Source organism: Siniperca chuatsi, linkage group LG22, assembly GCF_020085105.1.
Source record: "Siniperca chuatsi isolate FFG_IHB_CAS linkage group LG22, ASM2008510v1, whole genome shotgun sequence".
In the NCBI taxonomy this organism is placed as follows: domain Eukaryota; kingdom Metazoa; phylum Chordata; class Actinopteri; order Centrarchiformes; family Sinipercidae; genus Siniperca; species Siniperca chuatsi.
The window spans coordinates 15319943-15340288 of record NC_058063.1 but is presented as its reverse complement, the minus strand read 5'-3'; the positions used below and the strand labels follow the sequence as shown (position 1 = coordinate 15340288).

At 38.9% G+C, this 20346-nt stretch overlaps 3 protein-coding genes across 12 annotated transcripts in view; 2 read left to right on the top strand and 1 right to left on the bottom strand.

The window, feature by feature from the left end:
• Positions 1 to 12: 12 nt before the first annotated feature.
• Positions 13 to 5011, top strand: LOC122870016 (prostaglandin reductase 1-like). 3 transcript variants are annotated; one of them, XM_044183588.1, is made up of 10 exons: positions 48 to 135; positions 573 to 644; positions 983 to 1107; positions 1308 to 1353; positions 1470 to 1529; positions 2169 to 2336; positions 2956 to 3229; positions 3444 to 3549; positions 3831 to 3949; positions 4103 to 5011. In XM_044183588.1, exons 3-10 carry the CDS (start codon positions 1002 to 1004, stop codon positions 4211 to 4213), a joined length of 990 nt encoding a protein of 329 aa, XP_044039523.1. In that variant the 5' UTR covers positions 48 to 135; positions 573 to 644; positions 983 to 1001; the 3' UTR covers positions 4214 to 5011. The 3 variants fall into 3 exon arrangements, with proteins under 3 accessions (XP_044039522.1, XP_044039523.1, XP_044039524.1); XM_044183587.1 differs by lacking the exon at positions 573 to 644 and having other exon boundaries at positions 13 to 135; XM_044183589.1 differs by lacking the exon at positions 573 to 644 and having other exon boundaries at positions 132 to 255.
• A 1654-nt stretch (positions 5012 to 6665) lies between these two features.
• txn (thioredoxin) lies at positions 6666 to 11719 on the top strand. The gene is made up of 5 exons (XM_044183592.1): positions 6666 to 6822; positions 8347 to 8451; positions 9098 to 9163; positions 10435 to 10500; positions 11334 to 11719. Exons 1-5 carry the CDS (start codon positions 6799 to 6801, stop codon positions 11397 to 11399), a joined length of 327 nt encoding a protein of 108 aa, XP_044039527.1. The 5' UTR covers positions 6666 to 6798; the 3' UTR covers positions 11400 to 11719.
• A 97-nt stretch (positions 11720 to 11816) lies between these two features.
• Positions 11817 to 20346, bottom strand: part of svep1 (sushi, von Willebrand factor type A, EGF and pentraxin domain containing 1) — a 103388-nt gene continuing 94858 nt past the window's right edge. For 7 of the 8 annotated variants that reach the window (XM_044183575.1, XM_044183578.1, XM_044183581.1 and 4 more), the window contains 5 exons: positions 18441 to 18611; positions 16813 to 16908; positions 15592 to 15687; positions 13622 to 13715; positions 11817 to 12143 (listed from right to left, as the gene is read on the bottom strand). In XM_044183575.1, the coding sequence (XP_044039510.1) occupies positions 12113 to 12143; positions 13622 to 13715; positions 15592 to 15687; positions 16813 to 16908; positions 18441 to 18611 (488 nt within the window). In that variant the 3' untranslated portion in view covers positions 11817 to 12112. The remainder of the gene's footprint in view (positions 12144 to 13621; positions 13716 to 15591; positions 15688 to 16812; positions 16909 to 18440; positions 18612 to 20346) is intronic. The other variant, XM_044183580.1, reaches the window with a different exon arrangement.

Sequence of the window (20346 nt, the reverse complement as noted above, 5' to 3'; positions counted from 1 at the left end):
CAACCAATGACATTTAACGCTTGAAGCTTGACTCCCGCCTCCTCTCCCTTTCTTCTTGCAGCACCCTGCTGCTGCCTGCTCCTTTCCTCAGTGACTTCATTTTTTCTGCCATTTCTTTGTGGAGAACTACAACTGGTAAGTTGTATGAATAAAGCTGATAGGGCTTTGTGTAGTATAGCATGCTCAAACGAACTAGATTACCTGCTATTTTAGGAGACGGGGCATCAGGGAACATAAGACGGACGGGCATTCCTAGTAAGGGAGTTCACTTCTCACTTATGAGCTTGTAATTGTGTTCTCTTACTTGTGGTTTTATATTTATAGCATCACATATTACCTATGTACTCACTACCGTCTTCTTTCAACCGTATAAGAACAGTGTCATTGCATTGTTTTGCAGAAAGTAGCGTTAATCATCCTATACAAATGCAAAGTCATTGATGTGGTTGAGTTGTATAATCTGAAAATTATTGGACTTGCTTCTTCCTGTATTTTTATGCGTGTGTGTGTGCATGTGTACAGGAATGTTTGTGTAAGGTAAACACATTCCTCTTTAATGTTTTGCATTGCAGATTTTTGATTTGCTGTAACACTGCACAGTTAATATAACTTCTGAGTACACAGCCAGGATACTGCAATCTGAGGTGAACCTATCAATTTAAGACTTAACAATATAATGTAACTCCTACTTTTGCTGCTTTAATAAGAAGAAGTAAGATTTGATTTAGCTTGACCCATGCTGTCTCCACAAGTTAATTTCACATACCTATATTGAGTTGAATTGTCTTTCTTAATTTTTCCCTTTTTCTCACCTTCATGATTTAAGTGGGCTTTCCTGAACAAGTGATTACAGCTTCACTTGTTAGATGTACTAACCAGTTACTAATATGTCTTGTATTTTGCACAGCACTGGGAATTACATTGCTGTACCACGAAATGTTACTGTCTGTTTAATATCAGCCAACTGCTCTGTGTCTCACAGCTGTCCCAAACAAAGAATCATGGTCCAAGCTAAGACGTGGGTCCTGACCAAGCACTTTGACGGCTTCCCGAAGGACAGCAACTTTGAGCTCAAGGTGGAGGAGCTCCCTGAGCCCAAAGATGGGGGTAAGATGATTTCTCTTTATTCTCTCTACTTTGGCTTGAAGCGGAGCCCACACTATTTGTCTTCATTTTGTCCCAAACATTAAACACCAAGCACTTTTAAATGAGTCAGTATTTACTTATCTGATTCACATACAGAAGATGAAAACCTCTGTTGTTAAAGTGTACACTTAAACGCTGTTATTTTGCTGTTTTTGTTTCAGAGGTGCTTTTGGAAGCAGTGTTTCTCAGTGTCGACCCATACATGAGGTGAGTGAATCTGAAAAACACTCTATTATTGTGAACACTCTCTTTACACTACAAAATCATTCACTAATCCAAAAATGCATATAAAATGTAACATAATGCACTTTTTGTCTCTCCAGGCCGCTCAGTAGGGTTCGCATGAAAGAAGGCGATGTGATGATTGGAACTCAAGTGGCCAAGTAAGGACCACAAACACAGTTACTCACACACACACACACACACACACACACACACACACACACAGAGGAATGTCTTTTATCTGCCATAATGTACCATGCATGCCTGATGTTTACTGAAACAGAACCCGTCGTGCACCTGCTATTAATTACTGAAGCCTTTGATTCACAGTGACTGCAAAGCAAAAACAGACAGTTGAAATGTTCTTGGCTGAGTGTTCAGACGCTCAATCTGTTTCTGCGGGAAGGTTTTTGTTGGTAAACATGCAGAATAAATTACTCCGTAATCAAACTTTCCAAAGAACCTCAAAATAAACCCACATGTATTTTCTTTACTTTGTTGTGAACCAAAGTGCACAAAACTCATCTGCATGGTTTGACATCATACAGTTGTCTAGGATACCACAACACACTTAAATACATAAACTTAAGAGCTCTAATTTTAAAGGTACTTTTGCGTTTTCATTTGAATCTTGTGTTCTGTGTTTATGCCATTCATATGGCTTTAGCTAGCAGTAGTAGCACACTCTGAATTGCACACTCGCGCAGTGACACCACAGACTGAAGTGGGAACAGGTGAGGCACACTTAATTGACAGATTACTTTTTTCCTCTGTTTTTGTGTTATTTTGATTTTCTATAGAGTGATTCAAAGTAATAACCCAGCATTTCCCGTGGGAAGCCATGTTGTTGGTCGTTGCGGCTGGAGAACCCACGCAGTCTGCGATGGGACAGACCTCATTCCCATCATGCCCGACTGGCCGCAAGACGTCTCGCTGTCCCTGGCTCTGGGTGCCATCGGCATGCCAGGGTAAGACAGATGTTAGGTTGACTGTGTGGGTAGGAACTGAATGCAGAGGAGTCTGGCAGCCAGGCTTCCTGAAGCTGTCTGAGCTGAATCATTAGGACAAAACAAATGCTCAAAACAATTCTGGTTCACAAAGTAAAAGTTAAAGATGCAAGACATAATCCCTTTAAGAGATAGAGGAAGTCAAATGTAACTAGCAGTAGGGTAGGCTTGAGCTACCTTCATATGTGAACTATTATTCAGAAAGAGAATACTTAACCTTCCCTGAGTAAATGTTAGATAAGACTGCTAATCTGGAAAAAGTATTTCCATTTTCCTGCTTGTGTTTAAGGCCGGTAAAAGGGAGAGAGTTTTTTCTCAGCTATTTTTAAAGACCTTCAGCATAGCAGAACGGCTGCGTTTTGTCTTTCTTTGTGAAAACAAACGGGTAAGGCTCCAGATGTTTTGTCCTGCTGGTGAGTTGAAGTCACCTCCATAAGCACTGAAAACCTCGCCATGGAAGCAATTACAAAGAGTTTACATTGCAAAGGTCAAAGAGGCTCCTCTGTGGAACTGGAGGGAAAACATACACTCGTGCTCAGGTTTTCCTAATTAGATTTGACTCTTTTCTTGTTCTCTCCAGACTAACGGCTCTGTACGGGATAGAAGAAGTCTTGGGACTCCAGAAGGGTGAGACCCTGCTGGTGAATGCTGCAGCGGGGGCAGTTGGCTCCGTGGTGGGCCAGATTGCCAAGATGAAGGGCTGTAAGGTGGTGGGTTCAGCAGGGTCTGATGCCAAGGTGGCCTTTCTCAAAGAACTAGGCTTCGACGTGGCCTTCAACTATAAGACTGTTGGATCCCTGGAGGAGGCACTGAAGAAAGCTTCTCCAGAGGGATATGACTGCTTCTTTGAAAATGTAAGCAATGTTGGTGTCTAAGCCTGTGAAGTGTCCTTGACCACTTCCTATTTATGCTCTCCTTTGCTCTTTTTATATATTTTTAACTTAGATCTTCTCTTAAATGTGGGTAATCGAGCTTTCCTGCTTTCTCCAACAGTGTGGGCTAAATGTTTAAAACGTCATTATTACTATTCGTTTTAATGGTTTAGCTGACACTTCTTCTTGATTTTAGGTGGGAGGCCCTTCTTCAAGTGTTGCCTTGCAACAGATGAAGAACTTTGGAAGAATAGCCGTGTGTGGAGCCGTGTCCATGTACAATGACACCACGCCCCAAACAGGTGTGTACTTCCTTACTTTCATTTTCTATATCAACAGTCCTGCTAATTTTTCCGCTTTAACTTAATACTTGTTTGTGGAAAAAAATAGTGAAATGCAGTTAGAACTGTGTGCAAACAAGCCATTCACCCCTTTACAACTTCACATGTTCAGATGATTTCATGTCTTTGTCACTAGAGGGCGACATTGTGTTACTGAAATGTCTGAGGAGACGTATAAACAGACCGTTATATTGACAGAACTTTGTTTTTGTTTTATTTCTTCAACCATCTCTCTCTCTTAGGCCCATACCCCCACCTGACCATGATCTTCAAGCAGCTTAAGATGGAGGGCTTCATGCAGAGCAGGTGGGAGCACAAGCACCCTGTGTCCCTCAAGAGGCTGATGGGATGGCTGAAAGAGGTTTGTGACAGAAAACAATTTATTATGATGTTGGATCTAATTCAGAATGTTTGTGTGTGTCTTCAGTAAAGACTTAATCTCAATTACTAGGGTTGCCCATGTTTCTGCTTCAGTGTAATGTTTGTGATTTATTTATTTATTCTGCTTCTGCAGGGCAAACTGCAGTGTCGGGAGCACATCACAAAAGGCTTTGAAAACATGCCAGCTGCTTTTATGGGGATACTGCAGGGAGAAAACATCGGCAAGGCTATCGTCGCAGTCTGATGTAGAAGGCAGGATCAATAGAGAAGAATCAGTATTATTAATAACTGATGCATTATTACAGTATACATGTATACATGAAGGACTGAGCAATAGACACGTACAACTAACCAGCTATTTTCATAACATGATGTCCATGTAGCTCATTAGAGTGTCTTTGTAATCACAATGACAACATAAGGCGATCGCACTCCAGTCTCACAAAGTGAAACAATGTCATTCTTAATTTTTAGCATTAGTTCAGGATTCATTGTTAGAGAGTTAAGTAAGTTAAGCTTTAGAATTCAGATGGTTATATGAAATTGGACCATTCTGCTAGGTTTGGTCGATTTTCATTCATGGTAGGCATGTTTTTGTTTTTTGTTTAAAAATGCATTTAAAGAATAAAGACAAAATAAAACAAAGGGACATTTTACTTCAGGATTGAAGAGAGAAACTTAAAATTTCTTCTTCATATACAGCTACATGTTGGTAACATAGTCAAACTAGTAGCACTTACAAAGTTTTGACCATCATCCAGACACTTGTCCCCATATTTGAAAGTCATTTGGGAGAGACCAAACTGCTGTGGGGAAATCAGCAAGACATGGGAATTTCTTTTTACTAAGAAAGAAGAAAAGAGATGATAACTATAGGACGACACAAGGCTGTCAGTCTGCGGTGCCTGCAAGTACCTGGACGAGCTGTGTAGATCTGCTGCTGATACGTTGATACATTATTCACCGTAACATAATTAATCATGTGCTTTGTATTTAGTGAGAGCTTTTGTATAGGTAATAAAATGTTTGGGCTTTTTGAAAATGTTCTGCTTTCACTTATGTGTGGGCTTCATATGGCAGACTGTATCTATACTGCATAAATCTGGTATTCATTTATGCATACCAGTGTGAGGTAAGGCCTGAGGAGAACAGGAAAAACAACCTATTGAGGATATGTGCTCCTTTCAAACCTTAAATAGGTGGAGTCTTGATAGTAGAGTAAGCCCTTCCTGCTGCCAAGTGCAGATTTTTGTTTGATCAGGAAATAGACTGTATTTTTAGACACTAATTTGAATTTCATAAGGTTGTGGTGGTAGTGTTGCGAGCAGCTCCATAGTTACATAGAATACTGTTAGTATAAATAATGTTATTGTGATGCTGGATAAAATAGTTTAAGTTCCACCAAACAGAGAAAATAACAAAAAATACAGACCTTTTCAATATCACTTTATCTTTGGGAGTTAAAAACCATTTGATAGAAATCAAACCACTTCATCAGTCTCAGAGGGACATGCTATAATTCATCAAGCACATGGAAAGCTATGTCTAAGTGTCATTACTGGTTGAGGGATTGACCTTGGGGGCACAGAACTCCACCTGGTCAAAAAAGAGGCACTATATCAGGATTTTGCTCAGTGTGATAAACCATACAGGTGTGCACATGTTTATGCTTCTATACCACTGTTAAGGAGAAATCCTTAAAAATCTAGTATCTGGAAATTTAGATTCTTGAAATCTAAAAGTATCAAAAGATTGGGTCCAGTTTTATGCATTTAGTTGGTGCAAAGGCAACATAAAATGCAAGTGACAGCTTGTTGGAAAATATCAAAAACATGTATTTTAGTTTACTTGTACACAAGAAATGTATAAATTAAGGAAATATTTTTTAATACATGTGTAAACTACATGTTTGGAAATATTTACATAACCTAAATGTGAGGGTTTAAAGCATGGTTGTAGGTTTAAAGGCTGGAAAAAAACTATGGTGATGACGCAATGACATCACGTACAGGACGTTGCATAGCGACATTACAACACTGGAATTGAGTTGCGCTGACTCAGTCGTTTACGGTAAACCAAGAATTTGTCAAGTCATTGTGACTTGAATTACAGTTTAAACTCTTTCCCTGCAATTATTGAAATAATAACAATACCTACGAGATATATAATAAGATATACAATAACAAATTATCAAAGAAGATGATGTAATGGGTCATTAAAACACTAATAATGAGTTATCGGCCATATGGTTAGTGTATAGCCTACTCTGTAGCCTATTTTTTGAATAAGGTCAGCTTTATCGCGACTGTTCATCCAAACGATTTCAAAAACACCTAGTGTTGTTTAGTGTGTTTCATAAATTGACCGGGAGTCGGGAGACAAAATGTTACATTCTCGCGTAATCTACAGCGTCAAACCGTTTTGGTGTAAAGTTAGGAAAATGAAAAATACGACGTCGCTGACATCCTTCAAAATAAACGTCTTTATTAGAGAAGGTTTTGCAGAGCATGATACAGAATCAAAACTAACAATATATTAATTGTGAAATGTGTACGGAATGGAAATGCAGCTAACGGGCATTTCACAGGCGCATAACACACCCATCGCTACAACGCTACGTATAACTTCCATAGTTTTCATTAATTCGCCTAACAATGATACACTTTTATTTTGTAAAGCAACGTACACTGACTTCCGCTGTAGTGTGGACTACGGTTGAGTAGCTTGATGCAGATGCAATAAAAACGCGGCGTGTCTTCTGAAAAAAAGGGCATTCCCACACTTAGCTGCTCCTTGTTCACACCGAGACCCGGTCACTCAAGAGTTATCATGGTTCGCGAAGTGCACAATCTGGTAAGTTGTATCTTGGTTTTAGAGCATATCGTTTACAGTTATTAGAAGCCGCCATTGTTATATATTAGTAACGTATATGTTTTTATGATCCTAACGTTCGATGATGTGGTGCTTCCACCGGCCGGGTTGCCGCGCGCCCGTCTCTCTCTCGCGCGACTCATTCTCCATATTGGAGGAGTTTATTTTTTAGGATTTTCTTGCTGGTTTAGTTGGCGAGCCTTAATTTAGTTATGTAAATTCTCAGAGTAAAGCTATAGGTTCCGAGTTCGCTTATTGGTACGTGAATTGGTGATTCAGCATGAATAACGGCGGGTTGATAGTGTTAGCTGTCACCATGTGTGTGGCGGTGGACTTTTGGCATCATCTGGCGAATATTTGTTGGACCGGATGCTTCAGCCTTTACTAATGAAAACAATACTGTATAATCTCAACGCGACGTTAAATTAGTTGTGAATGAGGTTGTATTGTTGGCTAATAGTCGCGGGTACCGATGCTAAAGGGTTGGTGTTAGCTGCTGTAAGAACTTGTAGCTAACGTAGACGCTGCTGCGTAATGTTGGATAGCGGGCCGTCCACAGCGGGCCGTACCCGTCCACTCGGTGCTTCAGGGCGGTAATGTAATATCCTGTTACTGAGCACGTTTTGACGGTTTTAACAGGCAAACTTTACTGCCTCCAGCGCTAGGATTTACCCCGCATGCTTGGCTGTAAAAGCCGTTGAGCACGTCCGTTTACACAGTTTGCAACCATTATAAAAAATAATCCCTCTAATGTTATACAGTTATGCAGTTTAACACATATGAATAATCATAATAATAACTAAGCATAGTCGTTGACATGTAGCGCTGATATTGTAGTTACTTGTGAACAGTTGTGATTTTATTAGGGGAAGAGTCATTTAGTTTTGTTATCTTGTTGTTGGCAGCTGTCCTGGTCACACCCTGGAGCTTCTCAAGGCGTTATTTAATAGCCACAAATCACAAATATACCAATAAGGGAAATCTCCACAAAAGAAAACCTGTAGCTTTTCCCCAGAAGAGCAACAGTTTAGGGATCCCTCCTCAGGAGGCACAGTAATGCTATAGGTGTCTTACAGGCTATACAGAGTAAACAAAAATAGTTGTGATTGAGGTAAAATATGGAGAAATAACCAACAATTTTAAATTCAATAAACGAGCTGCCCTTGTTTGAAGCCTGTGTGTCATGTTGTCTGGTTTTACTACACTGAAGCCCAAGTTCAGCAAACAGCATTTCTGTCTGTTAAACACACACAGAAAGTGAAAGGTTTCAGGTATCACGAAGGAAATGTTAGGTTTAAATTAGACCACTGACCAAATAAACTAACTGCAGATGATGATGATGATGATGATGATAAGACAAACAGCCAGCAGTAATAAGTAAAACAAATTCGTTACTTATTAACTTTCCAAATATAAGCTGCAATAAATGGGAGTTCAGGTTAGTTAATCCCATCACACCTTGATCAAAAACAAGTTACAGACGTTATCTGTTTTAATTTTCTGTAGGAGGAGTTCAAGGCCATCCTGAAGGAAGCTGGAGACAAGCTGGTGGTGGTGGACTTCACAGCCACGTGGTGTGGCCCCTGTAAACAGATTGGCCCAGAATTTGAAGTAAGTGGATGATTTTGATACTGAAGTCTTAGAACCATAGTTGAATGATTTATTTATTCATTGTTTCAGTGGTTTGAAAAAGGAAAACCAAATTTACAAGTTTATGTAGTCTGAAGATACAGTATCTTTAATTTTTTTAATATACTCTAAATAATAAATTTTGTTAACAAACTAAAAACACTTTATTATGTCTGAACCTGCACTAGATGATGGGCACAAAAGTAATCCTTTCTAAACTGGAATCATTTTAAGCCAACAAAATGTTTTTAGAGACTGTGTTGGTCACTGTCATAGGTCTGTGGATATTTGATATTTACACACACACAGTTGTTGCAGCCTTGTGAAACAAATGTTTCTAGTCTGTTAGTTGTTTAAGGGAGCCTTTTCCAGAGGGACACGTGTTGCTCGAGTGCAGCAGCTGAAGCATCTTTTTGGAGAGGGACATTGTTGATTTGATGGCTATGAATAATTTTTTTCAAATAATAGAACCAAGGTTTCATATTTGTACATACTTTTTCTCCCTCTTGACTTATTTTAAATCAGGAACAGTTAATATATTCTTTTCTCGCGATCATATGGCAGCAGACGTCTGGTACATTCTGTATGTCATTAATATCTTAACGCTCATCAATCGACTCTCTTGCAGAAAGAGTCGGCAAATCCTGAGAACAAGAATGTGATTTTCCTGAAGGTGGATGTGGATGAGGCTGACGTAAGTGTGTGTGTGTGTGTGTGTGTTTTCCACGTTTTTACTTAAATTATTATCTTTTAAGCCTGAAGCACCAGTATGTTTACCACAACTGCTGCTAGTACCGAGATCTCCAACACACATCATCACACGTACAGTGATTTCTCCATATAGCTGTGTGTTAACATGTTTGAACATGCCACAGTACTCCTAGAAGTACAATTGATCATCTGTGTAGAACTGCAAAGGAAACAGTTATGTGAGAGAAGGATTAAAGTAATTGTCCCTTTTCTGGTTTTGTAGGGGGGTTGCCATGTGTATAATACTCAAAGCAATGTGGACTATTCATGAAATCCATTTCACCTGGCCATGTGAAACCACAGCTGGCTCATGTGACCAAAGTTTTTCTGTCTCAGTGCTACAACATGGTGAAATGAGAACAAACCTCGCTTCATAATTGTTTCTGTATTTAAATCTGGGACATAAAAATGCAAATAAATAACATTAACAGCATTGTGAAAGTGGCATTACAGCTTTTGGCAGAATGATGACATGGTGGCTTCTCGTTACCACATGTGGTAATTCTCTGACACGCTTTGTGACCATAAGGGCTGTGTTTACATACGTAGGGTATTCTAGGTTTTGGAAACCTTTACACAGCAAAGGTTTCAGATAACTTCGTAAAACAAGTAAGACTACCTTTCTCAGCTTACTCCTGTAACTCTCTTTACAAATACAGCTGCTGTGGTACAAGACAGTTACTTACTTACTTACTTACGTGTGGTTAAACAAATAAAACAGTTTGGTAAAAATGTTCTACAAAACCGAAACCTGTGAAGAATAATTTGGGCCGGTCCTGGGAGAGACGCACAAGGCAGTGAGGATAGAGGGAGAGGCTCAGGTGTCCTGTTTATCCAACAGCTCTCAGTAGTTTCCTGTTTAGTGTCTAATATCTGGATGAGTGCCTGAAACAAGTCCGTCATATACTAACATGTAAAAGCTGCCAAAGCCTGCTGAACTCTACTGCTTATTTGACGGGAGGCTAGGCTATAGAGATTTATGGCTTGAGTGTTTTTATATTTAATCTTAAATCCCTGTATTCACAACATGCTTATGCTCCCTAAAGATCACAGAACGTCTTGTTGACCATACAGCTCATATTAGATGTTTCACACATGTATTGGTCTGTTTGGCTCATGCATGTTGGCTTGAACAGTCCTCAATCAGGGAGCGTAGGAGTGTTTGAGACTCAGTCCATCCATCTTATTGTTGTTCCCTTTTGCTCACTTTTTCAGGATGTGAGTTCATCCTGCAACATTAACTGCATGCCCACATTCCAGTTTTACAAGAATGGAGAGAAGGTAAGCATTGTATTAAAATATACAGCAAAGATGGAAACATTGATGTTATCGCTTTTTTTTTTTTTTTTTTTTTTTTTATAAAGTTGTAATGTGTTTAGTAAACAGTAGCTCATTTACACATCCAACAGATACGGAGCAACATTATCATTCATTTAGTTGTGTTTCTGGCCACCTGTTTAGCTCTGTTTTGGTCTCCACCAACTCCTGAAGGAAATGTCTGGCTCTTTAGCCGCTGAATGCTCCCCTTTCTTCACAAGCTAGTTGCTAAATTTGTCTGCTAGCCAGTCAGTTCATCAGAGCTTTTCTGCTGAAACCTACCAAGGCTGGAAACAATGAGCCTCATGCAAGAATCAGTCGTACGAACACATTTGTTCTTCAGACCTGGTGTACGAGTCTGCCTTTATTCACATTGGGGGAAACACACTTGTTTGACTTAAATTAAATTATAATGCCTTTTTAATCTGAATGAATTTGGAGTTGAAATATGAAACCAAAATTAAGTCCTGGATCGCTTTGCTTTAGAAAGAAGTTTTTTAGCATCTAACTTCATGTCAAACGATTTCCTCTTAAGTCACAGTCCATCGCTGCTCTGATGAAACGTCGTTGGCAGCTGTGCTATTAAAATAAGCAGTAAGAGGGATAAGAGTACGAAAATGCTCTTGCATGAGGCCAAGGAGAGTGGAGCTTGTAAGCTGTAAAACCAAAATAATGAACTAAAAAAACAAACTTTTTGACGGGAACTGCAGAGTCTGGTGATTTGATCCATAGTAAATATATTGTATCATTGTATAATTTTTTTTCTAATTAAACCCTCTGTCTGTTCTGTCTTTCAGGTGTTCGAGTTCTCGGGCGCTAACAAAGCTACATTGATTGAACAACTGAAAGCTTTTAGAACATAAAAACAACAGTAGCTACTGTTACTCCGCTGTACATGCCTTTCCAGTTTCATTTTATGTACAATAACCATCAGGTCTTCTATTCCACACAGGCAATAATTAATTTATTCCACTCATCATGTATTGGTTACATACTGTTGTCCTGTCAGTTCAGTGTACTGTATTGACTGTCTTAACAACTGGATGAAATTTGATTAAAGCCTGATGAGCAGTTTTTAATTCTGTTTTATATGAGAAATTGGCTTTGCTCCTGTCCAACCCCTGAACTTTTGTGATAGGTGTTCAACAAGGTGGATTTAATAAATGAAGATGAGTTACAGAAACTTTGTACTCTTCAAATTCATTTGAATGAATTAAGCATGTGACGTCTGAGTCACAAACCCTTGCTGTAAGAGCAAAGAATCCGATCAAAAGAGAGCATTTAATGGTATTTTATGCTTTAATAAAAACGTGAGAATAGTTTACACATATACATTGGACATCACATCAATAGTTGTTTGGGGGGGTTTTTTTTTTTTTACACATCGTACAAGTATATAGCAGCATATGTTTAATACTGTTGAGTCTCTATATGAAAAAATACAGCTTTATTTTACAAAATGGTTCTTGCTTTGCCTTTTGCAGAGAGATGAGAATGAATGGTTTACAAGTGTGTCAGTTAACTATACAAGAATTCCCTTCATACGACGATTCACATGGAGCTGAGTGGAACCTTTTTAGAAGTGATAGTATCCTGATTTCCTTTTTCTGCAAAGAGAAGGAAGAAGGAGAAACATTTTTAAATCGTACAAAATTCAGGTTTAGTCTGTGGTTTCTTTCATAGCCCTTTTCTACAAAATATGACAAAAGCTGTAAACCTTGCATTATGGCTGAGTGCAAAGACCATGAGGAATTAAATCTGACTTTATTACTTGAAGGCTCATGTGCTACATATTCAGTCTTTCTTTTCCTCTGTTGATGGAGAAATTTGGATCTATAAAGAGTAACTGTTGCTACCAATCGCTCATCAATATTTAAGATGACCAGTTTTTCCATTCTCGTGAAATGCAGTAAGTGTAGTTTGGTATTGATTCAAGTTAGGATTTCCTCCATTTTGCACAAACACATAACCATGACACCCCTAAAACCTGATCCTAGCATACATGTAAATACTCTCCTCTGATACGTCAACTCTCTCTCTCTTACTGTAAGCCATCAAGTAAAGGAAATATTCCATAAATCTGATATGAAATGTGTTACACAGTGAGTTTGACAATGACAGGAATAAAAACTTAAAACATTATTTGTGGGGGGGCAATACATTCCTCTGTTCTAGTGCTGTCAGATGGGAAATGTGTCTTAATTTCTTCCTGTAAGATTGTACAAAACTTCTTCACAACTACACTAAAAATATCTTGGCAGAAGAACCACGAAATGGACACAGGAATGTAAAGGACATTATTTGTAGATGTATAGTGCTAAATAATGTAACTTAATGCCGGGAATAATTCTGAGCAAGCAGCCACATGACAGATTCATCACTTTGTAATAAAACCTCTGACAAAGATGATCTTGGTGGATGATTCATATGAAACCGTGGGACTTCTCGTAAAGGCCATTTGTTTAGGTCAGGCCTCAGTTTCTATTCACCCCCAGTTTGGACAGTGTAGACAAGAGGGGGGAGCAGAGCGCTCATTCAGCATGTGTGACTGCAATATGCAAGATGGAGACCCACAACTAAAATACATCCATGTTTAAATGTAGCCAGTGGGATTTAGATGTCCCATTAAATACATAAAAGTACCTGTTTTACTCTGTGAAGTAAGAACTAAATGACCCTTACTTTGAATAGAGCTGCTTCACAGAGCGGCTAGCATGGCTGTAGACTGTGTAAACTCAACAGTGTTTCTTAAGACACCAGTTTGTATGGCATACAGTCACAACGTCACAGTGAGGCAGCATCTTTGTGAACTGTGGTTACAATAACAGTTACCTTGTGCCTTTTAATAAATTAACTCTCCATAAATTGTTCCTACTTTTGTAAACAGTTGGAAATAATAATAATAAAAGTGGCAATTTATATTCTTAGAGTTGCATATTTGAAAAAAAAAATGTAGTCAACTTATTCTAGTATTTGTCACTGTAATTATTCATTAAAACTATTACAGAATATCATCAGTTTATTTAAGTATTTGAAAAACATTTGCATTTTTAAAATAACCTTTTCGGGGGTTTTTTTTGTTCACCTGGAGCAGTCGTGTCCACTCCATCCTGCACTGCAGTGACATCTGTTCGGCCTGATGCATCTGCCTCCATTCAGACAAGGTGATGAACACACAGCTGTGGACATGGCACACACACACACACACACACACACACACACACACACACACACACACAGACAGACAGACATAAAGCACAGCACAATCATCATTACTGTAAGTACAGGTTTTTGCTCATGAGGAAGTAGCACTGATAAATTCAAGAGATTGCCAGCCATCTGTCTTCATGATTCATTGGTTGTTTCCTGTTCTACAAGCATAATGATGCTGGTGTTACTGCATTTTCTCGGCAATGAGGAAATAATAAAGGTAGTTATTTTGTCTCCATAAAAAGACATTTTTTTATTATGAACCATCCAAGTCACCACTTACCAACGAACTATATTTGAAAGATTACCCAGAGAAAAATGCAGCTGCGGAAAAAAACAAAACAAAAATCTATTTTGGTGGAACTTTAAATGAGTGCTGACTCATCTCCTGCTCCTGTGTGTTTGCTTTGAGCTCTCAGAGAACAAAACCTGTAACACACTGTCATGACAGAGTCGAGACAGATGGTTAAGTGCTCACTCAGTCTTTCTCCTTGATGCCATCCGTTTTTATAAACCATCGTTAACACTGTCATTGAAAACCAATTGAGATGGCTGTCGTGATACAATAAGTAGTTAAAAAGGCACATTTGTCGGTACAAAAAATAAAACACAAGAAAAGATAAATTCATAAAATGAAACAGGAAATTATAATAACAGGCATTAAAAGTCTAAACACTTCTTTTATCTGGGTTTCTCATATTAAAGCCTCAGAACTCAGGCAGCAAAAGCCCATCTAGCAGATAATCATATATGTCCATCTGACCATTAAATGCTTTAAACGTTATCAGTAAAGGAGCATTTTATCCAAAAAAATATATAAGTTTGTACCGCCATGTTCTTGCTGAGAATGGAGCTTCCAAGAAAAGAAGCCTTTTCTAATAAAGTTGATTGGACACATTATGTATTCATAAAAACTATTTGAGCGACATGTTCTAAGTTTCTGCTTTCCAGTCAAGTGCATCTCAAACACTTGCTGAATAAACCATTTCCACAAAATCCTGTCATGCCAAGACACCACTCGTAAAAAGATATTTTCAAAAGATATTTTCTTCTTCCTTCGACTCTAACATTTGGCTGAAAGTCTCCTTGCTGTATTTGACGCTAATTGGAGGTGACAGGAAATACAGGTGGCTCACACCAGCGTACAGAAGAGCAAATTAAAGTTATAAATTATAGTTTCTGTGTAGTATTTATTATTTTGGTCTCAGAAAACAAAACAAATTTCTCCTTTTGTTTTATGTTTTAACACCTTATGCTTTGTTTTCAATTACTTTATGTAAACTTTACTTTTTGTTTACTACTGTACCGTATGTTTTATATTCCAATGGTTTTGTGTTACCAAATGTGTTTTATGTGTTGTATGTTCTTGTGCTGCTTTTATGTTATAGTGAGTAAAAGACTATTCTATTCTATTTATTGGTTTATTTAACAGCGACAGGGCACATTTATAAACATTGCTGTAAATGTGCCAGAATTAGCCAAAATGCTATTTTTCGCTTGTAGCACCTGGACAGATGTTATATTGTCACCCTAAAAAAGAATATAAAATTACAATTTCAGTAGTTATTGAAATAGTTCATAAGCATGCAGAACAATAAAAAAAAGTATATTAATTTTAAATCAAACACATAAATAGAAAAATAACAAAAAACAATGGCATCACACACTCCTGAGTCCGTGGCGTCAGGATGGGAGTGCATACAGAGAATAAGCCCTCACTTAACTTATTGTCACTGTCATTATTACCCTGACGGCACTGTACTATTAATGCACACAGCAGGTGAACAGCTTTACTCACATACGTCTAAACATGTGAAAGCATCACTAATTCACACATGAACTCACCACCGTGACAGCGTGTGCCCGTCCACCCGGGGGGGCACTCGCATTGGTAGGGTGCCACGCAACGGCCTCCATTCAGGCACGGCAGGATGCAGATCGCTGTTATTAAAGAAGAGAGAGGCGCGTAAGCAGGAACACTTCATTCTCCCCCCACCTCGTTTGGAAGTGTTGTGAACGTAGTGTGGATGGATGAAAGAATATTGGGTTGTGCGTGCATGTCTCTGCCAACAGAGAGATGTTGCCAGATCTCGCGAGAGTGTGCTGTTGAGACAGGTTGATACAGGTCTGAAAAATGCCATTTTAGTGTCAGAATGTTGGGATGATATGTGGCTTGTGAAAAATGGGTCCAATATTTACTTTGCTGACTATGAGGCGAAAGAATTGGTAATAATCTGCGCTCACGTTCACTTCTCCCATTGGAGTGAATAGACTCAGGACCTGCCACTAGTCACATGGGTGACACAGATACAGGGCATACAGACATGACCGTCTTCTTTCTAAACCGTCTCTGGTAGCGTGTTAGCATGCTAACATTAGCACTAAACAAAATACAACTGAGACTGAAGGGAATGTCATTACTTTTGCAGGTATTTGGTCATAAACGACAAATTTAAATTGATTAAATTGATGATGCTGCTAGATGAAACGTTAAGGGATCTATAAAATTGTTACTATTGATCTCATGGGGAATATACATGTCTGTACAAAATTTCACGACAATCCATCCAATAGTTGTTGTTGAGATACTTCAGTCTGGACCAAAGTGGCGAACTAACCAGCCAAGTGAACCACATACATGCCAAACATGGGGCCACGCCGCTAGCATGGCTACAAAATAATTTCAGTGGCTTCATTGTGTTAATCGGTGTATTTGAAGACATTATGATCAATTTGAGAGCAGTTTCCAATCTTTTGTTTTGATTTTTGGTGATTCTTGGTTTATTGTAGAGACAAAATGTCTACAAACTGTTGGACAGTGTTTTGATGAAGTGCAGAGAATGAATGACAATAACTCTCACTTTCTCAGCTGAAAACAACCTTTCACTCCATTATCTCTGACCCTCTTTGTGCACCATTGTCTGCTAAAATCTGCTTAGCAGGCTGGTTGGATTCCTGTGTGTTAGTGAGGGTTTGTTTGAGTTTGAGTTGTAACACACTTAGGATGTCATGTCCTGGGTGTTAGTTTAGTGACATTGTGTCGATATTTGATGATTAAATACTTACGCTCCTCACAAAGTCGACCCATCCAGCCCTCGGGACAGGAGCAAATGTTGGGCCGCTGACACACACCTCCATTCTGGCACTGCAACCAACACACCGCTGAGGGAGAGGGGACACACACACACACACACACACACACACACACACACACACACACACACACAAACAAAGGCATATCAGAGACACATTTTCATACTTCACATACAGTAGATAATCTTCTAGTGTACTCATACAGAGGAGAGCAAAATACTGAACATATTCAATCCTCTTCCAGTGAAATAAGAAAAGGAAACAAAAGTTACAGGTTTTCATGTTTTGCAGGTAAGTTCTCTGCCACAGCAACCTCATGCACTACAACAAAGGCAGCAGTCAAACACTGCAGATTAAATTCCTTAGTGCAAACTCATCAACGACATCAACAGAAACCCAGTGTGTGTGTGTGTGTGTGTGTGTGTTCCTGTGTAGACAGGAAAGTGCACAAATGCAGCAGCTGTTGAGGAAAAGCTAGCCTGGATCCAGCCTTTGTTTTCATATGTAAAACATGCGAGAAGCCATTTGAATTTCATGTTGCATGGGGATCAGCGGTGGTTTCTCTTTCTCTTTAAATTTGCAGCAAGGGAAAAAGCTCATGAATATGGATCCCGACTGATTTGATTCTGTGATGTGTTATTTGTACCCATGTTTTGTAAATTGTGTAGCGATAATAATGAATTTTTACACACACTAAACATCTATTCACTGGGGATGATATGTTACTGGTCTGCGTGGATATTAATTTAAAGTCAGCTGTGAGAAAATGAGCAATTGAAGAAAAAACCTATCCATCCTTAAATACTGTTAGATATCATCAGTCTGTGATGTTTACTGCTTTTTAGTTTTTCTATAATGAACCCAATTCCCCTCTACCTGACCCACGTGTTTCAGTGATTTTCAAGAATGACGTGCATCAGAAGGAGAGTCAACGCCATGTTTTAATCACAGTTAGGTCACATTTGTTTCCTGTTCCAATTACAGCTCTTTCCTTAAATTGTGGTCATTAAACGATATTTTCATTTTCCTCTCCAATAATGTCTTTCACACTGTAAGAAAGTTCCTGATCCTGAAGGCCATACACCGAAACCAAAACTATGGATGTTTTAGACAGCTGAAAAAAAAACAATGGCCAAACTCTACTGTAGATGCACTAGAAATATCTTGACATGCCATATTGTATATTTTTATCCAATCATCCACAGGAATAATAAAAATAAAAATTGTGAAGCTGCCTTTTTAGGTTGACTACTTGAACCATGTCATTTCCCAACCTTAATTGGTAATGAGGAAAAGGCAAAAAACAGCCCATAGCAACAATTTCTTGGCTACTTCACCTGCATCCACATACTGTACACATGCAAGTGGTGGAAACCCAGTAGAAGTAGGCATTAGAATACAGAGAGAGCAGGCACAGAGTTGTTAATAACCTCTAGAGAAAATTGTATCTGTTGGGGATGAGCAGGAGCAGTCCAGAGCAGAATTAAAAGCCTGAGAAGCAGCAGGGCGTCATGTGCAAAAGGGAAAGTTAGATGAAGCAGGAAGTGTCCTGGGAAAAGGCAGAGTCCCTTCTGTTAAACACGGAGGTGTGTTCGCTCTACCTCTGCATGTGGGAGGCGGCGTCCAGGTGCCGTTCTCCAGACACCTGCTCCTTCCAACTCCCTCCATGGCGTAGCCGCCAAAACACGAGTACACCGCCACGTCCCCGAACTGGAACACCGCCCCCCGCACAACCCCATTGGTCACGTGGAGGGGGGGGCCACAGGACACCCCTGTACAACAGCCCAGATGGAACGACCCGCGAGTTACTCACTACACCTCTTTTGTCTCCTCTGTCTATATTAATGTCGGCCTTAACATGCTGCTGCTGCCTTGACCATTTTTCACATCTTAAATTAAAAGGTAAAATAAATTAATTCAGGTATTACACTCACAACAGGTTCCTTTACTGGATGTCCTAAAAAGTTGATGAGTATATCAATCTTCTGTTTAAGCAAAGAGGAAAGGTGGTAAGTCTACAGGAAGTGGAGAAAGTTAAAAAAAAACAAACACCTTACAGCGCAGTATAATCGCGGCTTATTATTTTAATCTTTTCTTGAGACAGTCAGAGGTGTTAATTCAACTGAGGCCTCCCAGTGTTTCTCTTTCCTAAGGACGCTTTCCTGTATTTGGTATGTCGTCATGATTTTTAAGACATACATAATTTTAAAGTGCTTGAAACTCATGTACCAGCAATTCAGGAAGCAACTTTCTGGACAAAATGTAACAGGAGATTTGCTTTGCAACAATACAAACAAGAACCTTAAAAATGACTTAAACTTCTGTTGGTGTCAACAAAAACTGAGCAATGTGATCTTCCAAAAATTGGTATGTTCGTGGAGCTTCTAAACTGTATTGTAAGGTGTTTCTGTTATTTTGTCTACCCCAAAATACTGAATATGAAATTGTGCCCTGCAGAGTAAGAAATCTGTGTCCCCTGAATGAAATCAAGCTGTGTTTTCTGTATCCCTCATTACCTGTGAAGACAGTGAAATATCATGCAAAATATCCAATTGTGTCAGCTAGTTCAGTTGTGTGGCTTGACAATCGGTGGACTACCCCTTAGGGCCAAAACAAGACTAAAAGGATGACGTTAAACATGCATATAGGAGAATTAACACCATGCAATACAAACAACGAGCCATAGCAACATAAGCACCATTGTGCTGCATATTCAGAGCAACTGCACATAAGAAAGATCAGAGGATTATCTGACAAAGGTTGCCATAGAAGCTGCAGAGGTGCCCATAATTAGTCCAGCATAAGGACACCAACACAGTGTTTGATGCAGCCCCATTTGTTTTGATAAAAGCTCAGTGAGACACACACACAACAAAGAAAAAAATAGGCTGATTTAAGCCAGCAGCCATGCAAGTGTAGAGACGTGTTTGGCACAAGACATGGGGAGCATGCAGAGATGTTGAATATCAAATACACTGTTTTTACTTGATTATCTCATGAATTATGATGAGATTTGCTAGTTTGAGTACCGGGCATTTCGACATCCTAATAATTACATTTGATTGATTTTCCCGAACATAACTAAATCACACAACCTGGATCTCAGACTGATCAAGGAAAAGCAAAAAATTATTGAGCAGAGCATAAACGATACATGATTTTTGAAGTCAAAAGTGAAAGATTTTTGAGAGTTTAAAGAAAGAAATTGAAAAAGTTGTTGTGACAAACATGTACGGAGACAGGATCATTTACAGTTGAACAATACACTTTACTATTACAGATGACAGGAACAGTGAAGATGGCACTGAATTTCAGTAAACCTCACTGCAAATCAAATATTTCGAATAACTCTAAATGATAAAATGAACTATAAATTAAAAACATATCTATAGCTTAAATTGAGAAAAATCAAGACAAAACACATAAAATGCAATCAATAAAACAAAATGTACTGCAAATTATATTTACCTGTCTACCAACACGTGCCTGATATTTATGTGTACTGAT